Source organism: Balaenoptera acutorostrata, chromosome 20, assembly GCF_949987535.1.
Source record: "Balaenoptera acutorostrata chromosome 20, mBalAcu1.1, whole genome shotgun sequence".
Taxonomy (NCBI): domain Eukaryota; kingdom Metazoa; phylum Chordata; class Mammalia; order Artiodactyla; family Balaenopteridae; genus Balaenoptera; species Balaenoptera acutorostrata.
The window spans coordinates 56242806-56267912 of NC_080083.1; the positions used below are offsets into that span (position 1 = coordinate 56242806).

The 25107-nt window shown below is 56.4% G+C and overlaps 2 protein-coding genes across 11 annotated transcripts; one reads left to right on the forward strand and one right to left on the reverse strand.

The window, feature by feature from the left end:
- Window positions 1-2395: 2395 nt before the first annotated feature.
- EXOC7 (exocyst complex component 7) lies at window positions 2396-21728 on the forward strand. 10 transcript variants are annotated; one of them, XR_009006366.1, is made up of 22 exons: window positions 2396-2534; window positions 2739-2804; window positions 3954-4138; window positions 4336-4441; window positions 7018-7240; window positions 9484-9651; window positions 12311-12403; window positions 13300-13368; window positions 14352-14497; window positions 14780-14932; window positions 15203-15301; window positions 15700-15762; window positions 16033-16099; window positions 16863-16901; window positions 17657-17722; window positions 18047-18167; window positions 18382-18477; window positions 19211-19274; window positions 19497-19538; window positions 19646-19779; window positions 20025-20209; window positions 20390-21498. XR_009006366.1 is itself a non-coding variant. In XM_057536550.1 (21 exons), exons 1-21 carry the CDS (start codon window positions 2475-2477, stop codon window positions 20125-20127), a joined length of 2163 nt encoding a protein of 720 aa, XP_057392533.1. In that variant the 5' UTR covers window positions 2396-2474; the 3' UTR covers window positions 20128-21502. The 10 variants fall into 10 exon arrangements, 9 of the variants coding, with proteins under 9 accessions (XP_057392533.1, XP_057392536.1, XP_057392534.1 ...); XM_057536550.1 differs by having other exon boundaries at window positions 20025-21502; XM_057536553.1 differs by lacking the exon at window positions 12311-12403 and having other exon boundaries at window positions 20025-21501.
- ZACN (zinc activated ion channel) lies at window positions 21154-24529 on the reverse strand. The gene is given in 12 exon segments (XM_007185739.2): window positions 21154-21344; window positions 21788-21927; window positions 21929-21947; window positions 22114-22304; window positions 22306-22319; window positions 22451-22494; window positions 22497-22574; window positions 23357-23526; window positions 23789-23895; window positions 24041-24086; window positions 24234-24357; window positions 24436-24529. Coding segments are annotated over 12 exon segments (1218 nt in total).
- Between the last annotated feature and the right edge of the window lie 578 nt (window positions 24530-25107).

Sequence of the window (25107 nt, forward strand, 5' to 3'; positions counted from 1 at the left end):
AGTGGGCAGCTGAGGGCTCCTTGGTGACCTGCACCTTTGTGTTCTGAACATTGTGAATGAAAGCCAAGCTTCTGAGGCTGCAGCTGAAACACCACTTGTTCCTTTTGCTAAAGCAGCTTGTGCTGAGCATGGTTGGGGAATTACAGCTTTTTTACTCAGTCAATGTCCACTTGTCAACATCGTCCTGACATTGGGTTGGGAATCATTGGAACTCATCTTTTCATTCTGTCTACCCTTTACTAGATATGGTTGCTATAAATATAATAACTTGCTTTTCACAGTGGATTTTCTTGAAAATCAGATTGGCAGCTTTGCATAACAACAAGCAGAACTCCGGAGCTACCCAGCATGGGAAGACCGAGAACAGCCTCAGCTGTACCATGTCCTGGCCATCTGTGTTGACTCAGCACAGCTGACCTCTCTGAGCCTGACCTTCCTTGTCTGCAGAAGGGAGACAACAGCTGTGCCTGACTTGTGAGTTTATTGTGAGGATTAGACCAGATAACACAAGGTGGGGCTTGTAACAGAGATGGGCAAACAGAAGGCTCTCAATTGAGTTGGCTACCAAATTACCCTTAGGGAAGGAAATGGAGAAAATACAAAAACCCACACTCATATGTAGTTTATTTACAAAATTGCAATGATAATGTACAAAGCTCAAAGTATTTGTTCACAACCATAGAGGATTTCTTCCTGAGACCTGTAGAGCAAGATGTTATCGATATTTTCTGGAGCGTTTTTTGTCTTGTTTTTTTGGCTGTGCCGCACGGCGTGCGTGGGATCTTAGTTCCCCAACCAGGGATTGAACTCGGGCCATGGCAGTGAAAGTGTCGAGTCCTAACCACTGGATGCCAGGGAATTCCCGCCCTCTAGCCCACTTATTCTTTACTGTGGCACCCAACAGTTTAAACTTCTCCCTTCACTTGGTTCTCAGGACTGCACAAGGACCACCTCAGCAAAATCATCCTAGGTATCCTTACACAAGGACTCTGCCTTTTTATCTCCCTCATCTGCAACAGGGCTGCACCTCCTGGATATTTCCTTCATCAGCAGTTTCACGGCCACCCACCAGATCTGAAATTGTCCTTTTGCCCCAGCAGAAGAGCTGCCCAATCCCCCTCCAGGCTCTCTGTCCCACTTCTTTCTCCTCTTTGTGGAACTGGGTCCTGGGAGGGTGTTGGGAACCCTATGGCTTGGTGCCCACCAGCATATGCCTCATTGTCTATCTACCTGTACCTGGATGTCGGGTCCACAGACGAGCTGAACAAAGCTGTGTGGCCACTTACTTCCCCAGGGCTGCGGGCAGAGACAGGGTGAGCAGGGAAGGGATGGAGGAGAGAGTAACTAGGTTTTGCAGGAGCTGGCTCTCGTGGTGAACCCAGAACATCCATCCCTGCAGGAACCTTGATCCAGGTCCCCCTTCCCGCCCCAGAGCTGTACTTAGAGGAGAGTCTGGGCAGAGGAATTGAGACATTCTGGCACCCTGCAGAAGGGGCCCTACCAGCCCTCCAAGCCTTTCTGATTTCCTCAAAGGCCCTGTGAACAATGCTCCCCGTGTGTCTGAATACCTGCAGGCAGGCCTCAACTTCTCCTTAACTGACACCACCACCTGAGCCCCAACCCCTCAGACAGGTCTGGGCTCTTTCAGCCTTCCCCTTGCACTGTTTCCAGATGTAGGAAAACTCCCCGCCGAAGCCACTTCTCTACCTGCCCAGATCCTCAGCCCTGCCACCCGCGCCCTCCCCCTAGCAAATAAAACCACACAGTTCTCTCCAAAACAGACACCTTCCGGTGGAGCTTGGAGCTTGCTCTCCGGTCCCATCCAAATCCCTGGGATGGACGCTCCGAGAACTCCCGCCACAGGAATTTGGCTGAGCCCCTCCACAAGGCAGGATTGTAGTTATGGGTGCCGCTGGGACCACGGGCGACCACTCTGTCCCCAGCCGAGGGCTTGCACACAGGGCCCGTTCCATGAGCTTTAGGGCCGAAGGGGGACAAGATTACACAGGCCCCTTGTTCATTAAATGGGCACACATTAGGCGCCTGCTGTGTGATAAGCTCTGTGCCATGCTTTGTGGGGAACGCGACATCGATGCCTGGATCCAGACTTCGATCTGGAGAAACGAATTCGTCATTGATCTTTGTGAGAAGAGTCAGCTTTCCCACGAAGACGGCAAGTGAGTTGTAACTGTTCTTACAAAACACCGCTCAAGAGAACCTTCTCTGATGAGGGTGGAAACCCGCATCAAGGACAAACCCGGACACAGTTCTCTGCCACACCCAAGATGGCCACCCGCCCGGTCCCCCTGTACTGAGTTGCACGCAGGCGCACTCAGCCTGCCACTCCTAACATGGCACACCAGACCGCCCCGGGGCGGGGCCGCGGGCGGAAGTGGGCGTGACAGGGACGGGAGCCGAGAGGGCACTCGGAGGCGAGGTACTGGGCAGTGAGAGCCGCCGGGAGGGTCGAAGTCATGATCCCCCTGCAGGAGGCGTCCGCCCGGCGGCGGGAGATCGAGGACAAGCTGAAGCAGGTGGGGCTGGAGCTGGGGAGGCGGGGGAGGAGGTGAGGGAAGGGGTCGAGATCCGGGCCGGGCCTCTACTCAGGGAGGCGGCAGGAGTGGGAGGGGGCCCTCCCTGCGAGGAGACCTAGTCAGGGGCGAGGCCGTGGAGCTGGGACGCGGTGGTCTCCTTTAGCCTTCGGCTTCTGGTGATGTCCTTGCCTGCGCTCCCCCCAGGAGGAGGAGACGCTGTCCTTCATCCGAGACAGCCTGGAGAAGAGCGACCAGCTCACCAAGAACATGGTGAGTAACCCCTCAGCTGGGAGGGCTTCCAGACGCTGGAGGAGAACCCTGCGACCCGGTAGCTCCGGTACCTAAGGCCTGGGGCTGCTGGTCTGGGTAGTGGTGGTGGTAACGTGTGGGTTTCTCTAGCAACAGTGCGACATGTCTCTTAACACTCCCTTCCCCTTGTCCGCCCCTTCGCTGAGGATGCTGCAGCCCCCACTGGCCTGGACTTTCTGCTTTCTGCCTAAGTTCTCCATTCTTCCTTCTCTCCTTCTGCAGACACTTAGTGAGACTGACTTAGGTGGGCTGGGTACTGGCCATGCGTCATCATTAATTCAAGTGAGGGTTGGACGGCCGGGTTACCACTTCTGAGATTACTGAGGGCAGAAAAAGACTCAGCCTTCACCCCAGAGGGCTTGATGTGTAAAATGAGCTCTGAAGTCAGAGAGATCTGGGATCTAGTCCTCGCCCCTCCACTTATTTGTGTGTGGCCTCTGACAGGTAACTCTGAGCCTCAGTTACCTCCTCTGCTAAAACAGACGATGCCAACCTCCAGTGTAACTGTGAAGGTCATAGAAGCTAATGCATGGAAATGCATTTTGCACAGTACCTGGTATACAATAGGTCCTCAGTAAATATGAGTTTCCTTCCCTGTTCCTAGAGAAGACTGGAAAAGCACAAACTGAGCAGATACAAACTTGAGTATGTATTTTGTAACACAGTCATCAGGTGCTAGTCCTTACTTAATGAGATTCACTCTTAGAGAGAAAGGGTTTTGAAGGTACCAGCAATGCATTTGAGGCTACTCTGTATGAAACTACTTCCTGTTCAGTCCAGGAAAGCATCAGAGAGAATAGGGATTGAGATTTGGCTTCAAAGGGTGGAAGGGAAGCCATCCTGAGGTGATTATCTGAGGAGGAGTTAATTTAATGCTTGACTTGCCTTCAAATCAAACTTCAGCCAATTTATTTGGGCCACCTCCTATGTGCCAGGCACATGGTAGGTTCTGGGGATACAGTGGTGAACAGGTATACCCTGTCCCTTCCCTCATGGAGCTTATTGTCTAGAAAACCAGAGAAGAGGCAGCAAATGCCAAAGACCTGGTGGGTGGCAGAAGCAGTGCTGGGACAACCCTGAGGCCTGAGAGCACGGAGCTTCCCCCCGCAGGTGTCTATCCTGTCATCCTTTGAGAGTCGCCTTATGAAGCTGGAGAACTCCATCATCCCTGTGCACAAACAGACGGAGAACCTGCAGCGGCTGCAGGAGAACGTTGAGAAGACTCTGTCCTGTCTGGACCATGTTATCAGCTACTACCATGTGGCCAGTGACACTGAGAAGATCATCAGGGAGGGGTGAGCTAGGGCCAGAAGGTCACATTCCTAACGCCTCTTGGACCAGTGGCTGTAGGCCTTGGAAGGGAGGAGTAGAATATATTTGAGCCTAGAGTCCCCTGTGTTAATTCTCTTCTCCCCTTTCCAAATACCATTCTCTTGGTCCTTCCTTTTCATCTTCCATCTGCCCAGGCTAATAGGACTTTTCTCCTTTCCAGCCCCACAGGTAGGCTGGAAGAGTACCTGGGAAGCATGGCCAAGATTCAGAAGGCTGTGGAGTATTTCCAGGACAACAGCCCAGACAGCCCAGAGCTCAACAAAGTGGTAAGGGGCCAGCAGAGTGATGTGAGAGGTGTGGGGACACCAGTCACGGCCCTGGTCTCATGAGAGACACTGAACCAGCTTAAAAGAGAATGTAGTGGAATAAACAGAAGTATATAATACCATACACATACTGTAGGCATTAAGATCTCTGTCTCAGGAATTACAGGTATACATTTTTATTGCATCTTAATAATTTAACTAAATTATAAGTTAAATATGAAGTATAAGTTTAATATTTGATTTTTATAAATGCATGGGTGTTTCTTTATTGTAGCAAAAAAATACATAATATAACATTTGCCATTTTAACCATCTTTAAGGGAACAGTTCAGTGACATAAGTACATTCACACTGTCGGATAACCATCTCCAGAATTCTTTTCATCATCTCAGACTGAAACCCTGTACCCATTAAACACTAACTCCCCTTTCTCCTCCCCACCAACCCCTGGCCATCATCACTCTCCTTTCTGACTCAATGAATTTGACTAGTCAGGGAACCTGCATTCATGTTTTCATATTCAGTTTTTTTGTGTCATATCTTTGTGTTTAAGTTTTGGGGTCTTTAGATCACCAGAGGGAGATGGAGTAGGGCTGGGAAGTGAGGTTTACTCAATGCATTGAGGAAAGGAGAGAATGCAGACAGGAGAAAAGGTGGGAGCAGAGGCCCAGACATCCCAGCCACTGAGGAACATTAGCGGGCAGGCCAGCTTGGACCCCCAGTCACCTGGCACACCTTCCTGGTGGCACCACAGGTCTTGCCCTGAGGCGTGTGTCTTACCCAGAAGAGGGGGTGGGCTGAGGAACAAAGATGGGAAACTGGCTTTTCTCCCACCCAGAAAGCTGTTGCTTAGAACAGTGCCTCCCAGCTTTTCTCCCATCGCGTCTCCATCGGAAATGAGAATGTTTGAGTGGCACACTGGGGTAAAGTGGTAACTAGCCAGTGGTCTCTGGCTGCGCACAGTGCCACCTGGCTACCCGGAGGACTGACAAGATCAATACCTTGGCACACCAGTAACGCAGTGGGCATACACCAGTAAAACCATAATACTGCAGCCCTTGGGTGGGCAGCCTGGACTCAGAGATTGGGATGCCAGGGGCTGGAGAACTTGTTTCTTGAGGGTCTCTAGCAAGTTTGGATCACAGAGTGAAGAGCTCTGTGCTAGAACTCGGGTGTGGGAATGGATCAGAGAAGGAGAATACAAAAAATATGCTATAGGTTTACCCTAGAGGATGTACTTTCCATCTAAGCAGAAACGCTCCAATTCCTCTCTCTATTTTTAAAACATCTTTACTGAGATATAATTCACATACCATAAAATTTACCCATTTAAAGTATAAAACGCAGTAGTTTTAGTATAATCACAGAGTTGTGCAACAACACCAGAATAAATTTTATAACATTTTCATCGCCTAAAAAAAGAAATCCATTGGCAGTCACTCTTCTTCCCTTCCCTCCCCCATTCACCCAGCCTCTGGTAATCACGCATCTATTTTCTGTCTCTGTAAATTTACCTATTCTGGACTTCTCCTGAAAATGGAATCACACAGTATGTGACCTTTTGTGTCTGGCTTCCTTCACTTAGCATAATGTTTTCAAGGTTCATCTATGTGGTAGCGTGTGTCAGTGTTTCATTCCATTGTACGGTTGAATAATATTGCATTGTATGGCTCTGCCACATTTTGTTTATCCATCCATCACTTGATGGACACTCCACTTTTTGGCTGTTATGAACAGTGTTGCTATGAACCCTTGTGTACGAACTTTTGTGTGGACATATGTTTTCAATTCTCTTATCTGCTCTGGATACCTGTCGCTTATCAGATACATGATTTGCAAGTATTTCCTCTCATTCTGTGAATTGTCTTTTCACTTTTTTGATGGTATCGTTTACAGCACAAAAGTTTTTAATTTGATGTAGTCCAATTTATCTATTTCTTTTCTTTTGCAAACCCTTTTCTAACAAGAACACAAATTAATGGTACAATGAGAAAATAATCAGCTGATATCTGTGAAGCACCTACTTCTTTTTTTTTTTAAATTAATTAATTAATTTATTTTTGGCTGTGTTGGGTCTTCGTTTCTGTGTGAGGGCTTTCTCTAGTTGCGGCAAGTGGGGGCCACTCTTCATCGCGGTGCGCTGGCCTCTCACTATCGCGGCCTCTCTTGTTGCGGAGCACAGGCTCCAGATGCGCAGGCTCAGTAGTTGTGGCTCACGGGCCTAGTTGCTCCGCGGCATGTGGGATCTTCCCAGACCAGGGCTTGAACCCGTGTCCCCTGCATTGGCAGGCAGATTCTCAACCACTGTGCCACCAGGGAAGCCCCCTACTTCTTGTAAAACTCTGGGTTTCACCTATGAACATACATTTTGAGAGAACACAAGGGAAAGAAATAATCAAGGAAAGCTTCCCAGCGTTTATTCTCTGGGAAAAAGGAAGTGAAGGCAGAGGAGGGCCGAGGCCCAGAATCAGGAAGGTAAAGGAAGGGGATGGGGAGGCGAGGGCCTGCTGAATGCTGGAACAGCCGTGGACCCTCTTTCTTCTTTCCCTCCTCCCTTCCTTCCTTCTCCCCTGTAGAAGCTGCTGTTTGAGAGGGGGAAGGAGTCGCTGGAGTCCGAGTTCCGCAGCCTGATGACCCGGCATAGCAAGGTCGTGTCCCCTGTGCTCATCCTGGATCTGATCAGCGGTGAGGACGACCTGGAGGTACAGGAGGAGGTGCCCCTGGAGCACCTGCCTGAGAGTGTGCTGCAGGACGTGATCCGCATCTCCCGCTGGCTGGTGGAATATGGCCGCAACCAAGGTGAGGTGTCCTGGGGAGGTGGGGGCCCAGAAGGCAGGGCCAGAGGGAGTGGACTTTGCCCTTTGTTTCTTTTTTTTTTAAATTTTATTATTATTATTTTTTTGGCTGTGTTGGGTCTTCGTTTCTGTGCGAGGGCTTTCTCTAGTTGTGGCGAGCGGGGGCCACTCTTCATCGCAGTGTGCGGGCCTCTCACTATCGCGGCCTCTCTTGTTGCGGAGCACAGGCTCCAGACGTGCAGGCTCAGTAATTGTGGCTCACGGGCCCAGCTGCTCCGCGGCACGTGGGATCTTCCCAGACCAGGGCTCGAACCCGTGTCCCCTGCATTGGCAGGCAGATTCTCAACCACTGCGCCACTGGGGAAGCCCCACCTGCATTTCTTTTAAAACAAAGGAGTTTAGTAGGAAACAATATGAGCAATAAGTCTACAGCTTATGTATCAAATTATGAATCTAGCTAAATTCAAGCTTTTTTAACATACCTTACTTTCCCGTTTCTTTCCTTTTTTTGATTAATTATAAAAACTTCAAATAGCACAGAAAGGCTTAGGTGAAAAGCAAAAGTCCATCTCCCCACTTCCCTAAGGCTTACAGTATCATAACCCAAAGATGAGTACTGTTAAGGTTATTTATACCCTTCCAAAAAATTCCTTATGCAACTGTGTGTGTGTGAGAGAGAGAGAATAAATATGTGTGTATCTGCTCCTCATTCCCAAGTGGAAGGGCGCATACTAAACACTGCCCTATGATTGTTTTTTTGGTTTTTGCTTTCAACTTAGTAATATGTCTTGAGAGTGTTCCATATCAGTACATGTATATTTGCTTCATTCTTTTTGGCAGCTGCATAATATTCCATGGTATGTTGGTACCATCATTTCTTTAAATCCAGTCCCAGGATTTTTTTTAAAATCCCAAGTTAAGCAAAAAATTAAAAAAAAAAAAACTAACTGTAATGAATATTCCATTTTAAGCTTTTTAGCCCTCCACACTCTTCTTCTCTTTGTTAGTTTGTACACATACCAAGTTGTCAGTGTGCGTTATCACTATGCCTGCCTTCCCTCGAGGACTCTGGTGCCAGGTCTCAGGGCCGCCTGTACTGACCACACGGCACGTCTGTGGCTCATGAGCTGCACTGTGGGAGCCGGGGGCTCGGCAGGAGCTTTTCAGGGGCTCCCTTGGGATAAGAGGGAGGCCAGTGGATGCCTCCAGACCCCTCAGTCCCCTTCAGTCAGAGCCTCAGTGCTTTGTTCCATTTTTCACATTGGCGACACACTCGTTGGGAACTGCTAAAAGGTACCATGGCATTCGTATCTTTTTCCTTGCTCGTTTGCATTTTTGGGTTTTCCAGTTTTCCAGTATTGACAAATAGTGCTGCAGTGAGCACAGTTGGATGGCTTGCTTTTCTTATTTAGGAAGTTCTTTGAGATATTTTCTCAAAGGTACAATTACCAGGCAGAACTGTCTGAACAGATCTGTAACCTTCTTGCCGTCTTGGGCTCCTCTCCGGGTAGGTGGGGCCAGTCGACTGACCCGTCGAAAATCCCACAGCTGTTTGTTCTTCATTAGCTTTATTTATCTTAGCTATTTGACAGAGCTTTCATAATCCTCTAATTTTTTAAAATTTTCATTTCATTCATGGCTAAAGAAATGGTGTGTTTTTTTATTCAGTGACACTTGTTGTCTCTTTACGCATATAAATTGCGCACATCCTTTGACCCCTCACCAAGTTGAAGCTGGATGTTAACTTTACATTTTTTTAATCTAAAAAAACCTTACTGTGGACTTCCTTGGCAGTCCAGTGGTTAAGACTCTGCACTTCCAGCGCAGGGGACATGGGTTCAATCCCTTGTCAGAGAAGATGCCACGTGGCATGGCCAAAAAAAAAAAAAAAAACCTTACAGGGAATTCCTTGGCAGTTCAGTAGTTAGGACTTGGCACTTTCACTGCCAGGGGCCCGGGTTCAATCCCTGGTTGGAGACCTAAGATCCCACAAGCCACACGGCGCGGCCAAAAATAAATAAATAAAATAAAAAATAACAACTAATTGTTGGTTCTGTTGGGGGATACTTTCCCTTTTAAGACTTTGATTTGGGACGGACGAGGCCATGTGGGAGGCTGCTAGGAAGGGGTTAGCAAGGAGCGATGGTGGGCACCACTGCTGCCCTGCGGAGCTGCGTCTGGAAGTGAGAGGGAGGCCCTGGGGCCAGGCAGCGGCAGGGACCCCAGCTGTCGCCCATCTCTCCTCAGACTTCATGAACGTCTACTACCAGATCCGCTCCAGCCAGCTGGACCGCTCCATCAAAGGCCTGAAGGAGCATTTCCGGAAGAGCAGTTCTTCGTCTGGGGTCCCCTACTCCCCTGCTGTCCCCAACAAGAGGAAGGACACGCCTACCAAGAAGCCGGTCAAGCGGCCAGGTGAGTCCCCACCCTGGCCCACCTCAGAACCAGACAGAAGCTCTGTGGGACCCGGGTTGCCTTTGGCCACCCTGGGGGTAGCAGCCGCTACAGCTTGACCTCACAGCGACCCACAGCTATAGGTACGCAGGACAGAAAGCAGGTGTCTGCCCACCCAGCAAGGCCCCATCCGGTGAGCTCCTCTCTACCCAGCCGAGTCTGGGGGCTACATAAGTGTCCTTGGAGTGGAGGGTCACAGGCACGGAGAGGTGGGCTGACAGGGGTGCCGGGGCAGAGCCCCTTGCTGGACCCCCTTCTCCTCCCTGCGTCGGCCTATCAGGAGGCCAGGCACGCTGCTGCTGCCAAAACCGTGGACAGGACAGGGGCAGGCACTGCAGCCGTCACCTTGCAGAAAGCCAGGGTGGCTTGAAGAAGTGGATAGGGGAGAGTTTACACTTTCACAGTCGCCCAGAAAGGAAAATAATCCCACGCCTTCTTCTCCAAAGAACTTAATCCGGCTTTTGGGCTCCACTCGAAGTTAGTGCCTTGCGGCAGGAGAGTCAAGGGAGGGGTGTTGAGGTGGGAGACGCCTGGGCTGTGGGCGTTGGTGACCTGGGCGAACAGCTCACTGTCTGTCCTTCTTCCCGTCATCATGTCCCCTGTAGTCTGTGCTCCAGGTAAACAGTGCTCCTGTGTGTCAGCTTCCGCTTGGCAAGCCTGGCTGTGTCTGGCTGCTGAGAGGCGTGGCCCTCGAGAGGCTGGGGTATTCCAGGGCGAGGGGCTGCTGCAGGCCCCAGGGAGAGAGAGCCAGTGAGGCTGGGGGCTGCTCCCACCCCAGCCTTCCCTGTCCAGCTGCTGCTGTGGGCACACACCCCAGGCGCGCCGGTGGGGCCCGCCCCTCACGACAGCGTTTTCCTTACCTGCCCCTCAGAGAACAGGGGGCCTGTGCCTTGGTTCCGGGAGGCTGCGAGGCTGCCTGGGCCTTGGCGGGTCTGTGCTCTCTTCCCCTCTGTCTCTTCTCTGATGGGCCCAGTGGAGGCCCCAGGACCCAGTCTGCATCCAAGAGTGCTGCTGGCCGTGCAGGGAGCGGGGGTCTGATCTCGGGGCCCCCGGTGGACCTAATCTAGCTTGGCTTAGAGCCCCCAGAGGAAAACTCGGGCTCTGAGCGTCCCTCTGGTTTCTGTGGGGTTTCAAGAGTTGTCAGGAGCTGGGGGGCTCAGGACTGACGTCAGGAACTAGGGAATCAGGCCCCTAGGGAATCAGTTCCCAGCTCTTGAGGAGAGGAGCAGGGAGGCCTCGGTGGGTAATGAAACACCGACCTTAGCGTCGTTCGTGGTAATTGTGCTCCTGATGGGTTTGGCGGCTGCCGGATCAGCGTCCCCAGCCCACATCCATGCGAGCATACTGGCAAGGCTCCTGGAGGCCCGGCGGGCCCACCTGCTCCTGGTCGGTTGTGGGGCAGGGAACTGATTCGCTCATTAGCGGGGCTCACTGAAGGGGCAGAACCCAGCGAGACAGATGCTGAGCCCAAGCCCCAAACTTGGTTATTAGTAACTAATTGCGGTTGGTGCAAACAGAAAGAAATGAGCCGCTCCAGACGCTGTCCCTTCTCCGCTAGTCTTTTGGGGAGCTGCCAGGACCCAAAAAGCCTCACTGTGTTCAGAGATGCAAGGGGGCACCTGGGAGTCCCCAGGGAAGAGGGACGGAGTTACACTCATGGGTGCCTCCCCTGCCCCAGTACATTTTATTAACAGGGCAGCTGTACACATCTGTTTTAAAGGCTGTTTTATTTCCCCACGTTTTCTGCCCTGAGATGTCTCGTTCCCACTGAGGTAGCTGACCCTGGAGGCTGTGGGCGCTGCAGTTTTGTTTTCATTGTTCTCACTTGTGATACTAACTGTTGGTTTTCTCCCCCCATGCCAAGAGCATGTGCCCTTTCCTGCTGCCCTCCCTCCTGCTCTCTGTGTGGTGGCTCCTATTAACTTCTTTTTGGCTTTTGAGTTTTTCCCAATTGCTCTGGTGGTTTGGGTCCCTCCCCTGGTGTACGGGGCCAGTCTGCCTCTGGGTCTCCAAGCCTTCCGTCTTGGGCACTGCTATCCCAGGAAGCTCAGTCCCATTTCACCAACTCCTGGGTGCTGCTTTCCTTTGGCTACTGTTTGGCCGCGTCCCGGCACTGAGCATGCCCGGAGAACTCTGCCCGCCCTTTGGGGAGGAGCCACGGGCCTGCCCGCTTCAAGGTGCCCCCAGGCTCTGCCACTTGGTCTCGCCTTCTGGGTGTGAGAGCTCCATCACTAGCTCCTCCATCTCAGGCCCTTGTCTATTTCTGAGTTAAGTGCCACCCAGTACTGTTTTTTATTTTTGGCTTCTCCTGGTGGATCTTTGCCCATCTCATCTCCTTCACCCTCTGCACTTCCTAAAATGAACTCAGATCTGGAACAGTGAGGGTCACTGGCAGAATCAGGAGCTCCACTGGGGGAACGAAATGTGTCCGTTCCTCCATCTCCTTCTGCGGGGCCTCCGGCGGGCGGTCCCGGGAAAGGCCTGTGGGAGAGATGGTACCTGGGCGTGCTCTCTGCTGGGGGTGGGCGTGGGCCTGGGGGGCAGGTGGAGGGCTGCTGCTGTTTTCTCTCACTCGTTTCCTAGGTCTTCTTATCTCCTCTCTGTGTGGCTCTGGTGACAGGGACGATCCGTAAGGCTCAGAACCTTCTGAAACAGTATTCCCAGCATGGTCTAGATGGGAAAAAGGGGGGCTCTAACCTCATTCCTCTGGAAGGTAATCATCCTGTGTTCCTCTCCTCTTCCCTCCTCCTCCACCGTGTGTCCACTCACGTGGTAGGGCAGAGCCTCCAACCCCCCAGAGGGCCTCGGGCGCAACCCTGAGAGGGGACCAGGGGTGGGAACTGAGGTCCTGGGCCTCTGACCCCAGCTGGCTCGGGGGCAGCTTTCATGGCCCTCGGCCTGGTCCTGTCTGGCTGACGGCAGCTCTGCCCTCCCGGAGGCTTCCTGCTCCCTCCCCTCCCCGTCTCTGTCCTTGTCTCCTGTTTGAACTCAGAGAAAGTTCTTTGTCACGGGCAGCCCTTTCACGCTCAGACCAGCAGTGACAGGACCAAGGCGGCCGAGGCCTCCGGGCCGCCCCCCGCCACCTGAAAGGGGAGCGTGTGCCACAGGGGACAGGCGGCCCGTATACCGTGTCCCTGCCTCCCTCGCATCAGAGGAAGGACAGCCCTGCCCTAGTGGACCGGATCCGCCTTCAAAAGAATGACCCTGGGGGCGAAAAGAAGCCTGTCCCCATTCACTGGGCAGTGACATTTCTCTAACTGGATCTCTCCCCAAATACGGTGAGATAAACCCCCTGGGGCTGAGCATCAGACCTTCCGCAGCTGCTGGAAACTCTTCAGAAACCTGGCTTTCTCTTAGCGTCCAGGCTTGGGGAAACCAGCTCCCGAGGATGGTCCGGGGCACTGCAAGGCAGGCTTGAAACGGCTGTTCCCAAGGTGGTCTGAGGCAGAGGAGGGGCTCAGAGCCCTCTCCAATGCCCCTTCCCCTACACCCCGTCTCACATCCCCCCCCCCAACCCCGGAGATCGAGGGCTTCTTCCCAGTCCCCCGAGAAGCAGCCACCCCGCCCCTGGATAAACGCTGCTTGTGTTTGCGGCCGACGTCTTGCTAGGTCACGAGCATGATTTCCGAGTTAAGCACCTGTCCGAGGCCCTGAACGACAAGCACGGGCCACTGGCCGGTGAGTACTGCAGCCCAGCCCGAGGGCAGCCGCCGCTGCACTCACGGCCGTCCCCAGAGGGCCTGCTCCGGCCTGGCCTAGCCGGCCTCTCCGCTCCGAGGATGAGCCTGGCCTACTCGCCTCTCTCTCTCTCCTGTCTGTCTCTCTTTTGGGCGCTAGGTCCCCTTGCCTCTCTCCAGGTGGGAGTGCACGCCTGGCTCTCAGGGCCTGGGCCAAGGGCAGAAGTTGCCGCCACTCGGAAGGCGGGCAGAGAGGGCAGGCGGGCCCCCGGAGGGCAGGGAGCATCAACACGTGACTCCAGCGACGGCTCCAAAGCTCTGACCCCTCGGAGCCTGTCCCTCGGCACGTAGGACCAGGTTGCCTGCGGGCACCCCTGCCCCAGCCTCCAATGCAGTAGCGGGATCCGGTCTCCTGCTGCGGCAGCTGACAACCAAGAAGCCCTCCCCCTCCGAGGCTCACATTGCCTCTTCTCCAGTTTTGACGCCATGCCAGCTAGCCTCATGGACCAGAGCCCACTGCCTTTTTATACATTCCAGAAGGCCTGGCTGGGCTGGTATCTGGCTCCAGAGGCCCAGCGTTTTCAGAGATGGATGACCACTGTGCCTGCCTCCTTGAGGTGGACGCGGCCACTCGCGCATCCCTGGGTGTCCTCTTCCCAGTACAATTCAGAATTCTCAGTCTTGGGGTCAGGCGTGTCTTATCCAGGAAGTCGATTGGGGGGATCTTCTTATCCTTTTTATCCATCTCCCCAACACCTCTCGTACCTGACATTCTGGAACAAAGACTGGACTCAGGCCCTGTTTTTCCCCTCGAACCCCGTCGGGCCTGCTGGAGTTCTCTCAGCTTTCTGCCAGCACAGTCTTCTTCCCCATCTGCTGCCAGTCTGGCTACAGGCCAGGAGCTGGGGAGACTTGTGCCCCACCCCCCAGCAGGGAGAGGGTCTGCCCCAGACCAGTAGCTCAGGGGCATTGCTTTCCCCCCAGGGAGAGATGACATGCTGGACGTGGAGACCGACGCCTACATTCACTGCGTCAGTGCCTTTGTCAAGCTGGCCCAGAGCGAGTACCAGCTGCTGATGGATGTCATCCCTGAGCACCATCAGAAGAAGACCTTTGACTCTTTGATACAGGTCCTGCCCCACCCCGCCCTGCCCCTGGGCCCTGACCAGATGCCCCAGCACGAGCTGTCACTGCAGAAGCTTGAGTTTGGTCCAGGCTTGTGGTCCATAGCCCTCAACTCCAGCCACCACCTCCACCTCCCATCCTGGGGATCTGTCCTGGGTGGCGTGTCCCGGTCGGGACCTCCCCATTGGAGGCATACTTCCCCCACGCCCCTCCAGGTGCCCTCACCGTCCCTGGGAACCGGCTGTCTGCCCCCTCCCCTGAGCCCTCTCCCTGCCCCGCTCTCTCAGGACGCCCTGGACGGGCTGATGCTTGAAGGGGAGAACATTGTGGCTGCTGCCCGGAAGGCCATCATCCGACACGACTTCTCGGCCGTGCTCACCGTCTTCCCCATCCTGCGGCACCTCAAGCAGACCAAGCCTGAGTTTGACCAGGTGCTCCAGGTAGGTGGCTGAGGATGCCCTTGGGGACGCCGGGAGGAGGAGTCCTGCTGCCCGGCACGGCCTCCCAGGAGGACTGTGCTCTCTACCCCACGCGTCTGCTCCGAGGGGGAATGGCGGCAGCTTGCTTGGGGCCCCGGGCCTGCGCAGGTGCTCTCAGGGTGAGTGAAGAGGAGAGGCAGTCCCCTGGGGTGAGGGGCTGGGAAGGAGCAGGGCCCCAGGCACAGCCTATGGCCGGCTTCTGGCGCCCTGTGCAGCCGTGTGCTTCCTCAGGGGACGGCTGCCAGCACCAAGAACAAGCTGCCCAGCCTCATCACCTCCATGGAGACCGTGGGAGCCAAAGCGCTGGAGGACTTCGCTGACAACATCAAGGTGCTCTCCTTCCCTCCGCCGCCATGCGGGACGGCCCGTGGGGCTGTGGGCAGGGCCACCGGTGACCTGGCTTGGAAACTCCTTCTGAAAGCAGGCCTCCAAGAGCGGTGGGCCTGCCCTGTGGGGAAGCCAGCCGTGCTGCTAGTCTCCTGTCAGTGCCCACGGGCCTCCCTGTCTTCCCCAGGGGCTCCAGAGGCCCCCACCCCAGGCGTCAAGCTCCTGCCGCGCTTTTCCCATCTAGTCATGTCCGTATGTCTGTCTCGCTCACCTTTGTGCCCGAGGGGCATCCTGACACCTGTCTGCCAGGAGGTGGCGCCGTGAGCCCGCAGACGGGGGTGTGGGGTGGGCGCGGGACTCGCTGGGAGCTGCTTCAGGGAGTCAGGCTGTTCTTCCCACAGAACGACCCGGACAAGGAGTACAACATGCCCAAGGATGGCACTGTGCACGAGCTCACGAGCAACGTAGGTGCTGCCCTGGGGCTCCTGGGGCGGGGAGGGGGCGCAGGTGGCAGGATGGACTGCAAGGTGCTTCATGCCCCCAGCAGACAGGGCCTTTCCCAGGAGACTAAACCCACAGGGTGGAGCAGGAAGCTGGCAGCCACCCTCTTCACTGGGCAGGCCCCTGGCCCTGCACCTGTCCTGGGATGGTCAGAGGGGGTGAACTGTAGGAGGTGATCGACCTTTGGGTCCTGCCCTTGACCTTCTTCCTGGACCTGTTTTCTCCCCACGCAGGCTATCCTCTTCCTGCAGCAGCTCCTGGACTTCCAGGAGACGGCGGGCGCCATGCTGGCCTCCCAAGGTACTTGGCACCTCCCAGCGGGGCCCCGTGCCCCACTCCTCCCTCTGGCCTGGAGACGTGGGGTTAGCCCTCTCTGGGTGAGGAGATTTCCCCCGCCCTGTGGAGTGGGAAGGAGATGTGGCCTGTGGCGGGACCCCCGAGCTGCTTGGGCCATCTGGGCCCAGCATCAGGAAAGCAGCCGGGGTTTGACTACCTTTCCTGGCCTCCATCCCCTCTCGGCTCCCTCCACTGTCCTCACTCTGGAGAGCAGAACTCACTTGTTTGGAGGTGCCCTTCCCGCCCTGCCCCTCCTTCTGCATCTCCCCACCTCCTCTTGTGTTGCCTGTCCTAATTAGTCCCATACACCTGACCCTTTCAGTGGGCTGGCATCTCAGGGCCAGCCTGGTGTCTTCCCGTGACTGTGACTTCTGTCCTGGGACTGGGGCTCAGGAGGTTAGCACGTGGGGAAGAGCACGCTTCCGAGCACTGAGACCCAGCCCAGCTTGTTGGGCCCCCAGGCCTTCCCTTTTCCCCCCAGTCTAGGGGCAAGGAGCCAAGGTGCAGCCTCTGGCCTGCGGTTCTCCAGATGTCCACTTTCCAGTGTGTCCCTGGCCTTCAGGGGTCCAGCCTGGGCTGTCCTGCTGTCTGTTTCTAGCGTCGCGGGGAGTGGTCTGCTTGGCTCGGGTGTTGTGGCCGTTTCTAACCTGTTTTTGCACTTTGCATCTTTCTCCCTCCTTTGTCTCTCCCCCCTTTCCCTCTGTGTGCACTGCCTCTCACTGCGTAGTTCTTGGGGACACATACAATATTCCTTTAGACCCTCGAGGTAAGCAGCAGGGCTCTGCAGCCCCATCCTTCCCCTCTGAAGCCCCATGAGTGAGGTTCCCTGGGGACAGAGGCACCTGGACAGACTCAGGACCCCAGTAGGAGCGGGGTCAGAGGGGACATGGGTTCCTTCCGGGTGCTCCCAACCCTCTCAGCTCCCTGACGGCCACTCTCTGTCTCTGGGTTTCTCCAGGCAGCGTCCTGCTGTGTCCAGCACCCTGAGTACACCCTTCAAGCTGGTCCAGCACCTCCCTGTCTCCTTCCTCCCCCATCCGCTCCCTTCCCCCCTTGGCTTTCTGCTCTGTGCGGGCAGCAAGTCTCTGTTCAGAAGGGCCTGGTAGAGGAGGTTGTGGGCAGTGGGGGTGAAGATGGAGAGGCCATAGGGGGCCTATTCTAAGACTCTGTTGCTGTCAAGTGGGAGAAGTGGGCCTCGTAGGTACCCCCAGCATGGGTCGGGGGCTGGGTGACAGAGGCTGTCCCATTCCTGTCCTGCCAGCCTTCCTGCTGGCCCTGGGCCAGCTCATTAACCCCACCACCCAAGACCACGGCAGGGACGGCCCTGGGTTCCAGGAAGAGTCCCAGGGAGCGCCCCCCGCAGCGGGAGGGGAGCCCTGTAGCTCAGCACGTCCCCAGCTCTGCCCGAGGGAGGCTCGGGCCCCTCCCAGGGTTTCCTCAGCCGCTCCGCGGGCCTAGGGGAGGCCAGAGAGGGTCTTGGCTGCTGCCACTGCTGTGGTAACAGGACTCCTCCTCTCACAGAGACCAGTTCCTCAGCCACCAGCTACAGCTCCGAGTTCAGCAAGCGCCTCCTGAGCACCTACATCTGTGAGTGCGCCCCGCCAGCCAGCAGCCTCCGGCGCCCGGCCTCCCTGCCTCCCTGCCTCCTCCCTTCCGTGTCCTTTTTGTGCTCTCTTGCTAGTCTAGGTCCCCCCCCGAGCACCACCACCCCGACTTTTAGAACTGCAGCCTGACCTCTGGTTGGGGGGGCGCGGGGGCTCGGCAAAAGGCTCCCAAGGCTGGCGAGGCTGGTGGGGCCTCGAGTCCGGGAGGAACAAGGAGCGACGGGTGGGAGTTGGTCTGTGGGCCCCAGGATTGGGTCATTTGGGTCAGACTGCCACGGGAGGCGTGACCGCATCCTTCCCTGTGCAGGTAAAGTCCTGGGCAACCTGCAGCTGAACTTGCTGAGCAAGTCCAAGGTGTATGAGGACCCGGCTCTGAGCGCCATCTTCCTACACAACAACTACAACTACATCCTCAAGGCCCTGGAGAAGTAAGTGGCTACGGGTGCTGGTCTGCAGCTCTCCCTTGCCCCTGGCTGCCTGCTGGGGCTGGCTGTGCCCCCTCGTGTCCAGGGCGGGGAGGACGCCGCTTTACCCTTCACAGTCCCAGGACCCAGGGAGGTGGGAGGCAGGCCCCACTGGTGTTGCTGCAGAGGCCGGCAGCCTCTCTACCATCCTCTCCTCTCTCCCCTGCTCCCACCCCAGGTCTGAGCTGATCCAGCTGGTGGCCGTGACCCAGAAGACTGCCGAGCGCTCCTACCGCGAGCACATCGAGCAGCAGATCCAGACTTACCAGCGCAGGTGGGCCTCTGCCCACCCTCCCGCTCCCCGACCTGTGTGCCCACCAGTAACGCTTCCTTCTCAGAGCCTCGGGAGGCTGGGCCCAGTCAGAGTGGGCTCAATGACGGGGAACTGCCACCCTGTGAACCCCCACCCTCTACTTGTTTTTTAATCACACTCATGGTGTGGGGAAGGGTAGGTGCCAAGGGTGATGACTAAGATGGTTGAAGGGCTGCCCGTCAGAGATGTGGGTAACGTTCAGACCAAGTGAAGAGCCAGCTCACAAGGTCCCTTGAACTTGGCTGAGCCTCACTCTACAGGGCTCTCTCTGCCCCTCGCCTCCTGTTTCTTAGTTTGTGCGTCTCTCTCTCCCTTTGGGTGTTTCTTCCCCGTGACCATATCTCCCTCTGCTTTCCCGTGTATCTGTCCTCCGTCCCCTCTTTTCTCATCTGCTTCTCCATCTTAATTGGCCATGATATCAACGTGAAGTGTAGTTGGTAGTGTCTGTTCGATTTATTGAATGTTCTGTTTCCTGTTCTTAATTTTAAAAGCGAGCAGCTTGAACATTTTTATTCCCAAGGAAAAAAATCTCAGCTGTGTTTTGCTTAGTTACAACCCAGGCTGATCCCTGCCCTCACCGTCTCCCCCAGTCGATCAAGAGATTTTTAAAAAACAAAACAATCCAGCCCCAGGGAAGGAGCAGCTGCCTAAGGCTGTCCCTTCTCTGCCCTCTGCTTCCCTCCCTGCCTGGCAGTTGGTTAAAGGTGACTGACTACATTGCTGAGAAGAATCTACCTGTGTTCCAGCCCGGAGTCAAGGTGGGCTGAAGGCCTGGGCTGGGAAGGGATGTCTAGCAGATGCGGTGCTTTCTGTTGTGTCTCTGGGAAAAAAACAGACAACTAGGATGAGAAAGCAAAGGATGCCCGTGGCCATCCGGGCAGCAGGGGAGAGGGCTGGGCTTGGGTGTTTGGGGAAGGAGCAGGGGCAGGACGATTCTGCTCTGAGGGTCGCTTTCTCTGCCACCTCCCCTGGCCCCCCAGCTTCGGGACAAGGAGCGCCAGATGATCAAGGAGCGTTTTAAGGTAAGTCGGGATCCTCCCCGCTCCCCTGATCGCTGCTGCTACTGTAGCAGCACAGACTCAAACGGTTGTCTTTGGGTCACTTCTGTTTCCACCGTTGTGGTGTTCAGGGCTTCAACGATGGCCTAGAAGAATTGTGCAAGATACAGAAGGCCTGGGCTATTCCCGACACGGAGCAGAGGGACAAGATCCGCCAAGCCCAGAAAAACATTGTTAAGGAGACCTACGGGGCCTTTCTGCACAGGTTAGCCCTCCGTCTCTGCCCTCCCAGCCCCACGCTCCCTGCTGCCCCGGCTGGGCCACTGGGCCCTTCTCTTCTTCAAGGAAACCTGGAGAGGGTGGTGGGTTTGGGTGGCAGATCCAGTGCCCAGGGCTTTGGTGTGGGGCCAGACCCGGACATCACCCAGGGGCACCCCATCGGGAGGGCCTTAGGCTGAGGCAGAGCTGGGGAGGGGCTAGGCATCCCCACTAACCTCAGCGCCTGGTCAGGTATGGCAGCGTGCCCTTCACCAAGAATCCTGAGAAGTACATCAAGTATCGTGTGGAGCAGGTGGGCGACATGATCGATCGCCTCTTTGACACCTCCGCCTGAGCCGCCACCGCCCCTGCCTGGCTCTGCCAGACCAGCCATGTTATTGGACAGATAAACCAGTGTTAACTTGCCTCTGGGCCCGGTGAGTGTGGCGTCCTTTGACACAGGGGTCTTTCTCCACCACCCCGACCAGGAGCCCTGTCCCTGAGCCCTCGGGTCCTGGTTTGCCCTTCCTCTCGCAGCCCCCATTCCCCACACAAGCAGCTCTCTCCCGGAACTCTGGGGTTCCTCCACACCTTGGGTTTCATGACCCTGACTGCAGCCCGCAGGGGCCACGTGACGGCTTCAAGGCAGGAAGGACAGAGAAGGAAGACAGAGGTCTGTGCCCTCAGCTGCCTCGTGTGGACAGGAGCGGGAGAGCAGAGCAAGCCCACCTCCGGGCCAGCTCGGAGTTGGGGATGGAGAGCCCCCTTCAGCCCAGGCGTGAGGGCTGGGCTCGGAGGAGCAGGCCACGCTGCAGCCCCAGGGCCTGGAGAAGAGCAAGCAGGGTTGACCCGCGCTTGGATTCAGTGCAGAGGACGCATTCCCCGTCCCCGCAGTCCTGCGGTCTGGGGGGTTCTGCCCCCGAGGCATCCCCCTGGTGGCTGGAGCAGGAGCGCTCTCTCCCCTGCCCTCTGAGGGCCAGCACTCGGCAGGACTTCACAGAAGGAGTTCTGACCACCCCGTGCCTGGAGCCAAGCAGCAGTGGTTGCAGAAGGAGCAGTTAGGCTGCGTGTGGGGACTGGGTGACCAGTGAACAATCGTGAGACGATCTGGGGCAGAGTGGGGGCCAGGGGCATGAGATGGGCCCCACCTACTTCGATAAGAGTGAACAGCTGAGCTCAGTGAAGACAGACCCCTGAGGCGCCCTTGCACTGGGATGATGGGTTTATTCCACACTCTTCGCTTGCATGCTAACAGAAGGGAGAGCTCAGGGTGGCCTGGGGTCCTCCAGGCTTAGGGAAGAGAGTCGACCTCCCTCCCCCCTCTTTCCGGAGACCCTGTCACAGCCCAGCCCCTCAGGTCTGCAGCCCCAGGCCCTGCCCCTTACAGCCTGGGCCACCCACCGTGGGGGGCAGCCTCACCAGGGGCTGGGTCCGACTTGCATGTCGCCCACATCCAGAGCACAGCGAAGATGAACTGGCTACACAGCACCCCTGCCACGTACACCAGGAAGACGATGTGGTCAGCAGCCTCAGGCCAGCTCCTCCTGGACCCCTTTACTCCTCTGGAGGCTTCTGTGTGGGGAGAGGCAGGAAAAGGAGGTATACTTCAGGGCTCACCTGACATGCACGCTCTCCCGGAGCAGAAGGGCGAATCCCAGGAGGTGCCAGTCTGTATTTCTCCCTTCGTTAGATTCACAGCTAATGAATGTTTGGGTCTGGCCCATTCTCGGTCATCTTGAGTTGAAAAAACGTCCCACAAGACAGGCTCTGCAAGGCAGAGGGTTATCCCAGGGAGTCTGAGGTCACCCGGGCCTTTAGGCAGGCTGACCCTGCTCCCTGCTGCAGACCTGCAGCTTCCAGGGGCAGCCGTGGTAGAACCCAGGGACAGTGGAGCCAGCAGAGTGGACGCAGGAACCTCTAACCAGCCTGGTAACCCGCAACCCCAGCCTGCCAGCTCTGGCCCTAGGCCTCTTTCCTCAGCAACCCCCGAGGAAGGGGCCCCAGGCCCTGCCCACCTTCAGGATCAGGCCCTGGGCTCCCACAGTCGTGCTGCTCCCCTCTCAGGACCGGGCTGGGGCTGCTCTCCACCCTGGGGTTGCTGGGGCCCAGCAGCCCGGACAACAGCACGGTCTCCGTGGTGTGATGAAGAGCAGCATAGGACAGTGAAGTAGTGAACTGGGGAGGTGGGCAGGGAGGGGAGGGCAGGGGCCAGGTCCGGCCTTGAGAGCCCAGGCACCTGAGCAGAGGCACCCTGGCTTGGGCGACAGCAGGTGCGGGCAGAAAGAGGGGGGCCCAGGACAAGGTGGTCCTGCCCCCGGCCAGGCGAGGGTGTGGGCCTTACTGAGCAGCGGGTTGCAGGAGGAGGAGCTGGGCAGGGCCTGAACCAGGGAGGAGCGGAAGACGAGGTAGCCCAGCAGCCGGGTCACCTTGTAGGCGATGCGCTCCGTCCGGAGGGGCAGCAGCGGCCCACACAGGTCAGCCAACAGCAGCGCCTCCCCGGGTACCAAGAGCGCTATGACGGCCTTTAGCGCTGTTCTGCAGGCGCAACTGGAAGGAAGAAGGTCGGGGCTTTCCAGTGGGGGTTGCACAGGGGTGGGCAGTAGAAAGGTGATGTCACGGCCTCTGGCTGTGCATCCCCGATGCGCCCATCAGCCCTCGGCAGCCACCTCCCAACTCACTGTCACCTGGAAGCAGGGCACCAGCTGCTGGGATGGGACTTGGTTTTCAAATCCTGAACTACGTATTCCCTCTTGACACTCACAATCTCATTCACCGCATGGGCCTGGAACTCCAGCTCCATCACTGAAGGGGTGGGGGTGAGGACAGTGAACTAGAAATACCCCTGCCCCCGCATCTCTCTTGGGAGTAGGGGCAGGGACAAGCTGGAGCCCAGGGGTGATGGAGCCCTGTGATGGTTGCTGGGGGCAGACTGGGAAACTGGTCTGTACAAGGGCTTTCCAAACCGGATTTCGCAAGACCCCAAGTTTACTCCAGTTGGAGGAAGGGCCTTATCAGATTCATAGATGAATTTTCATTGTAAAAACAAATGCACCACTTCATGGAAGGGGACATGGTCACAGACTCGTTCACCAGTATATCATTTCACACCTGAAATAATTAGAATTCAAGGGGCGGCAGCTGTGGTATTTCCCAGAGGGGAGGGATGTAAGGGAAGGATGGGACTTCGCCGCCGAGTTGGACATCACCTGCTGGGCTTGTGGGATATTCACTGGGTGGCTACACCTTCGGGATGTTTCCAGGAATGAGCCTGCAGTAGCCTGAGCCTCTGGGCTTGACACAAGTGTGCAGTTTGGCCCTGGCTGTTGGGGGCATTGCTCTGGGGTAGCTGATGGGGGAGAAGAGAAGACTGGAGGAGGGCTGCAGCCTAGAGCAGGGGAAGACTAGGAGATGGGGCTGCTATTTGAGTGGGAGGTGCCGGGTGAAAGAAGAATAATCAGCTCCCCTAAGCCTGGGGGTAGACTGGTGTGAACACAGGCCCGGGACCCCGGTGTCAGGTGTTCGCTGGAGGCCAGAGGTTTCCCCTCCCCTCTCCCTTCATCCCCCAGCTCCTGTCCTGTCAGCACCAGTGTTGCCAAAAGCGAAGAAGCTGAGGCTGCAGTCGCTCTGGTCCCTGGGGAAGTGGAAAAGCTCAAAGTCACAGTAGGTCTCCGTGGTGAGGGCCAGGTAGAGCTCGATGTGGCCATCCCGGTCCACTCGGGCCTGTGGGCTCTGGTTCTGCCAGCTCACCCAGAGCCTGCAGAGGGAAAGGTATCACAGCCAGTGGCCCAGCTCCTCCTCAGAAGGGGGAGGAGGGGGAGACCCCAGCATATGTCCAGCTGCTATCCACTGCCCTCGGGGTTCCAGAAAGGGCACCATAAGGCACGGGAGTTGTGCCAGTGGTCTGGCAGGGCCACCAGGAGGGGGATATTCACTAAGAGGACCTCCCGGCTCTAGATGGGGAATAGCGTGGGCTATGCCTGCCCAGTTCCTGAGACAAGAACCCCCGCCTCACTTACGCTTCCTGGATAGTGAGTCCTGGTGTCCAGAGAGAGTCCCAGGGCAGCGTGACTCTGCCCTGCCGGTGCCCAGTCGAGTTCAAGGCCAGGCGAGTGTCCAGCCAGGACTAGGGACACAAGGATGCTACTAAGGCGCCCACTCCGTATATATGCGCCCCTGGGCTTGGCAGGTTGATGAAGGCCAGTACTTCTGTGCTGGGCTTACAGAGGTCTCCCTTCCTCAACCCCTGCCCCCACACCGTGGGTGCTCACCAGCCGAAGCAGCATCGTGGAGGACGCTGTGTACCGCAGGATGTCATGGGGGAGGGGGGCAGCAGGTCACCTCGGGGGTGGGTACTATGTGACAAGAAGGAAGGAGACCCCAGCACTCACTAGGCTGAGTCCTGCCCCATTCCTAGCTCAGCGCTTGGGCCCCCGAGTCCTCCAGAGCTTGGGGACACTTACCACGTTAAACACGTTTGACACAAACACCTGCACGTCCACGAGCAGGGGCGTGCTTCCGTTGTTCGGAATCTGGATGGTTTCCTGAACCTCCTGGGGTGAGTTGAGGTTGAAGAAGGATGGCCAGTCTGAGGGATGGAGGTCGAGGTCACCCGGTGCCCTGGGGCCCAAATCCCAAAGCTCAAGACCCTACGCTTTCTACCTACCAACCGCTGGCACGCTGAAGCCACACTCCCGAGCCAAGGGCTGTGGGGTTCCAAGCCTGGGGAAGGTGAGACGGGGCAGGAGCTACAGGGCCATCAGCAGCTGCACGGAGGGGCTGGATGGAGCAGGAGTGCCTAAGCTACAACCTCTACTTCAGTCACTTCTCTGGGGGACTGGGCAGTCGGCTGGAGGCAGCTGTTCTGTGCACCAACCCTGGAGCCTTGGACTTGGCACACCCCCACCCCAGGTTCAGCAAACACCTGAAGACAAAGCCCAGGACCCAGCCCCACCCACCTTGCACCTGCCTAGGCTTCCCGGTCCTGCTCCATTTCCACCACCTGGAACCCATTATCACATTCAAGACCCATCAAGCAGACCAGGGAAGCATGGGACCCCTGCCCAAACACACACACACTTCTCTGACACTGTCCTTCCAATCTGGCCAGGTGCAGCCTCTGTTTCCACAGTAGGCACCGCCTGGCTAAATACCCAGACCCTTACCAAACTGCTCTGTGCTCAAAAGACCTGAAGTGGGCACACCCTTGGGTTATCCTGCCTCTCCTCGAACACAACTAATTTCACGTAAAAAGCCTTGGCTCAAGAACTCCGGGAGTGGGGCAAACCTGGGGACAGGTAGAGGCTAGATCCTGACCAAAGCTCGGGGGCATTTTTGT